This window comes from Alosa pseudoharengus, unplaced genomic scaffold, assembly GCF_046254945.1.
Source record: "Alosa pseudoharengus isolate Yale_2024_CS ecotype anadromous, Long Island Sound unplaced genomic scaffold, YU_APseudo_1.1 YU_APseudo_1.1_scf_1, whole genome shotgun sequence".
NCBI classification, from domain to species: Eukaryota; Metazoa; Chordata; class Actinopteri; order Clupeiformes; family Clupeidae; genus Alosa; species Alosa pseudoharengus.
In genome coordinates this window covers 16,306,077-16,311,076 of record NW_027468564.1, presented here as the reverse complement: position 1 = coordinate 16,311,076, position 5,000 = coordinate 16,306,077, and the positions used below count along the sequence as shown (strand labels likewise).

Sequence of the window (5,000 nt, the reverse complement as noted above, 5' to 3'; positions counted from 1 at the left end):
CTTGAATGTGGCTAATACAAGGGAAATGGTGGTGGACTTTCGTAGGGCCAGGCCTGAGCTAAATACCATTTCATTACTTGGTGAGGAAGTTGTTGAGAACTACAAATATGTGCGGGTTCTTATAGACAATAAACTGGATTGGAGGTACAACACTGAGGCTGTATACATAAGTATAAATACTCTTTTGATCCCGTGAGGGAAATTTGACTCTGCATTTAACCTAATCCGTGAATTAGTGAAACACACTCAGCACAAAGTGAACACACAATGAGGTGAAGCACACACTAATCCCGACGCAGTGAGCTGCCTGCTACAGCGGCGCTCGAGGAGCAGTGAGGGGTTAGGTGCCTTGCTCAAGGGCACTTCAGTTGTTCCTACTGGTCGGTGTTCGTACCGGCAACCCTCCGGTTACAAGTCCGAAACATAACCAGTAGGCCACGGCTGCTCCAAAGAAGGGTCAGAGCAGACTCTATTTTTTGAGAAAGCTTAGGTCATTTAATGTGTGGTCATGGTAAAAAAAATTGTTTTCATCTGTAGCTTATTCGGTTCAAAAGTTGTAGTCAAAACCCTTTTTCGGACAGTCACCAGATTGTATAGGGTTTCCCATAGCCAGAAAAGGTGAAATATTTTTTAATTTTACATTTGTATCTCATCTGGTTCAAAATATGCAGCCTACAGTAATCCCTTTTCAGGTGGCGGCCATATTGGATTTGGCAGCCATCTTGGTCCCAGGGGCCACTGGCTCCGGCATCCTCACTAAATCATTTCAGTATGCCCTCAGCTGAATCCATGCCAAATTTTGTGCTTGTAGATAAATTGGCGAAAACAATGGGGTGTAAGGCCATATTGGAATTGGAGGATTAAGGGGTCCAGATATACTGGGTCATAAAGATGAACATTTATATGTGTTTCCCATGATCAATTAAGTTGAAAAAGACATCAAGTTTATATTTGCAGCTCATGTGGTTCAAAAGTTATAGTCGGAACATTTTTCGGGCAGCGGCCATATTGGATTTGGCTGCCATCTTGGCCCCAAGGGTCGCTGGCTGTGGCGCCCTAGCTAAATCATTTCAGTATGACCTGAGCTACATCTGTGCCAAATTCGGTGCTTGTAGATAAATTGGCGCAAACAATGGGGTATAACTACAGTCAAAACTGATTTTTTGGACAGGGGCCATATTGGAATTGGAGGATTAAGCTGTCCAGATATACTGGGTCATAAATATAAACATTCCTATGTGTTTCCCATGATCAATTAAGTTGAAAAAGACATCAAGTTTGTTTTTGTAGCTCATGTGGTTAAAAATCTAGTCGGAACCCTTTTCGGGCAGCGGCCATATTGGATTGGCTGCAGTCTCTGGCTCCGGCGCCCTAGCTAAATCATTTCAGTATAACTTGACCTACATCTGTGCCAAATTTGGCGCTTTTAGAAGAAATTGCGCGAAACAACCTATTTATGTGCTTAAGGCCCCCCACTACAGAGACTTTCTAGTGATGAGACACTCAAAGAATCCTCTATAGCAGTGGTCGCCAACCCGTCGATCGTGATCGACCTGTAGATCTTTAGGACTTGCCCAGTAGATCCCGAGAATAACAGGAAAAATAAAAACACAGTCACCAAATTCCCAAAAAACGTTTTAAGGCATAAATTTCAGCGCGGGATTGCGGGTATAGCGCATGATTTATTCAAGACCCGCAACTCTAGCCATCATAATGCGAGAAATTCCTGCACATATTTTACGTTAAATTAATAATGGAGCAGCGTGAATGCGGGACCGGACGGACCAACTTCTGACTTGAACCGAACGTATAACCCCATGCAGACACACACACGCGCACAGCACCACTTTGCAGGTGCGCTCTCTCTCTCTCTCTCTCTCTCTCTCTCTCTCTCTCTCTCTCTCTCTCTCGCAGCAGGACTTTGAAGTCAAATTATGCTGCTTCTACATCAACTGCTAACTGACAGAAAAAAACCCCCGAAAGTTTAGCGATCAGGAACTGTCAGGAATTTGTTCTCCATTTGAAGAATGTAATTGATTAAGGACGTGCACAGACAGCTACACACGGAGCGCATTGTAGGCCTAGGCAGGTTACTTTCACTTTCTAGATTGCGCATTCATTACGTGAAAGATGCTTCATACCAAAACAGCGATCAAACATGATCAAATTTATCATGACGTGCTGTCACAAAAACTTACTCCAATTAAAAAATCAAAACCAAAATCATGTAAGTAAAGACTATGTTAATTAAGTGTTGTTATCTCATTGACGCCTGTATAAGGGGGTGGAGGATGTGATATTTTTGACCTGATACATTTGCCTGAATAAAAGGCCTTAAATTGGAAGTATTTTAGCTTTGATTCTCTTTTGACACTTCAAGGTAGATCTTGCCTTTGTTCAGGGCGAGGTCAGGGATCTTGGCCTCAAAAAGGTTGGTGACCACTGCTCTATAGAAATGCATGGGCTTAGTTTGTAACGGCAATATGGCAGTTGTCTACACATATCCTACCCTTTCCGCGGAAAAAAAGTCGAAATGTAAATACATCGTGCCAATCATGTGGTGTGTTGTGAAGACATCGTGCCAAAGATGATTTGTGTGTGTGTGTGACTTACTCGACAATGGTCACACATGATTTGTGTGTGTGTGTGTGTGACTTACTCGGCAATGTTCACAGATGATTTGTGTGTGTGTGTGTGACTTTGCAATGGTCACAGATGATTTGTGTGTGTGTGTGACTTACTCGACAATGGTCACAGATGATTTGTGTGTGTGACTTACTCGGCAATGGTCACAGATGATTTGTGTGTGTGTGTGTGACTTACTCGGCAATGGTCACAGATTTGTGTGTGTGTGTGTGTGACTTACTCGGCAATGGTCACAGATGATTTTTCTCTGTTGGTCTGAAGTTGCTGTTTCAAACTCTCAACTTCTCTCTGCAACTGAGGGACATCCAGCTCATCCATCTACACACACACACACACACCACACACACACACACATACAGATATACACACACACACAGATTAGTGTCATTCCTCGGCATCGGAGGAACGTGCAGCATAATCTACACAAACACAATACAAGCATCTTGTATTACAAACCTTTTAAGAAAGGTGCTATATAAATATAGATTGATTGATAATGTACTCTGAAAGGTGCTATATAAATATAGATTGATTGATAATGTACTCTGAAAGGTGCTATATAAATATAGATTGATTGATAATGTACTCTGAGGCGAAACAGCCCACCTATTCACCCTCACTCTGGGATCCACACACACACACTGACATACACCATGGAATAATGCATCCTTGGCTTTCAGCATGCAACATTCAGACCTATATCAACACACATAGAAATAGTTACACACACACACACACCTACATAACATTCAGACCTATATCAACACATCTACATAACATTCAGACCTATATCAACACACATACACACACACAAACATCTACATAACATTCAGATCTATATCACACACACCTACATAACATTCAGACCTATATCAACACACACAATAGTTACACACACCTACATAACATTCAGACCTATATCAATAGACATACACATAGTTACACACACACACTCCTACCTTCTCAAGCAGCTGTTCCACGCAGGGCCAATGTAGAGAGTCAGATGTGTGTGTGTGAAAGAGTAAGATATATGTGTGTGTGAGAGAGAGTAAGATGTGTGTGTGTGTGAGAGAGAGAAAGTTCCAGAAGGGTGCTATCGACACTGAACAGCCTCCGTATGAGGAACTGCAGGCAGGAGCTGATCACTAAAACACAGATGTGTGTGCGTGTGTGTGTGTGTGTGTGTGCGCGTGTGTGTGTGCGTGTGTGCGTGTGTGTGTGTGTGTGTGCGTGTGTGTGTGTGTGCGTGTGTGTGCATGCTGACCAGCCTACCTGCCACGCCCCTGTGTGAGGTGTGTGATTTTAGTTTAACCTGTGTGTGTGTCTGCGTGTGTGTGTGCGTGTCATTTGCATACTGACCCTCCTGGAGCTGTGTTTTGTTTTCCTATTTAAATGCTGTCAGACGTGTGTGTGTGTGTGTGAGTGTCATTTGGTGATTTGTTTTGTGTTTCGGGAAATTCATGCAAACCAGTATAGGCACAACAGTGAGAGAGAGAGAGACTGTGTGTGTGTGTGTGTGTGTGTGTGTGTGTGTGTGTGTGTGTGTGTGTGTGTGAGTGGGCTAATGACCGTCCAAACAATGGGCAGTGCACTCAATCTAAAAGGGAAGTCATTGGAACCAGAAAGCGGTTGAGATTTAATCAGACATGGTGGATTCTGGGTGGAGTGTGTGTGTGTGTGTGAGTGTTATGGTGTGTATGATATGATGGATAGATGATGTGTGTGTGTGTGTGTGTGTATACTATAATATGATTGTGTGTGTGTGTATGATATGATAGTTGGTGTATGTGTGTGTGTGTGTAAATCAGGTTTATAGGCCAAGTATACTTGCGTATACAAGGAATTTGGTCTCTGCTTTTATCCCATCCATGAATTAGTGAACACACAGTGAGGTGAAGCACACACCAATCTCGATGCAGTGAGGTGTGAGACACACACACACACACGCACACACACACACACACACACACACACACACACCTTGCTCAAGGGCACTTCAGCCGTGGATGTGGGCATGGGAGAGCAGTGCTCAACTACTTCCCCCGCCCACATTTTTCCCTACTGGGTCGGGGATCGAACCGGCAATCCTTCGGTTACAAACCCGAAGCCCTAACCAGTAGGCCACGGCTGCCCCCCAGTATGATGTGATGAATGGTGTGTGTGTATATGGCCAGCAGCCAGACCAATGGATACCTTGTCTTAGCTGAATTACTGAAGCTAAGCAGGTGTGGGCCTGGTTAGTACTTGGATGGGAGACCTCCTTGGAAAACTAGGTTGCTGCTGGAAGTGGTGTTGGTGGGTGGCCAGTAGGTGGCACTCTTCCCTCTGGCCAAAAAGAACGATCCCAATCCCAA

The 5,000-nt window shown here is 43.9% G+C and overlaps 1 protein-coding gene across 1 annotated transcript in view; it reads right to left on the bottom strand.

The window, feature by feature from the left end:
• Nucleotides 1-3,762, bottom strand: part of LOC143122039 (guanine nucleotide-binding protein G(I)/G(S)/G(O) subunit gamma-13-like) — a 6,136-nt gene extending 2,374 nt beyond the window's left edge. Inside the window, exons 1-2 of the mRNA XM_076282823.1 lie at nucleotides 3,606-3,762; nucleotides 2,867-2,964 (exon numbers count right to left, since the gene is read on the bottom strand). Coding sequence (XP_076138938.1) covers nucleotides 2,867-2,964 — 98 coding nt within the window. The 5' untranslated portion in view covers nucleotides 3,606-3,762. The remainder of the gene's footprint in view (nucleotides 1-2,866; nucleotides 2,965-3,605) is intronic.
• Nucleotides 3,763-5,000: the final 1,238 nt, after the last annotated feature.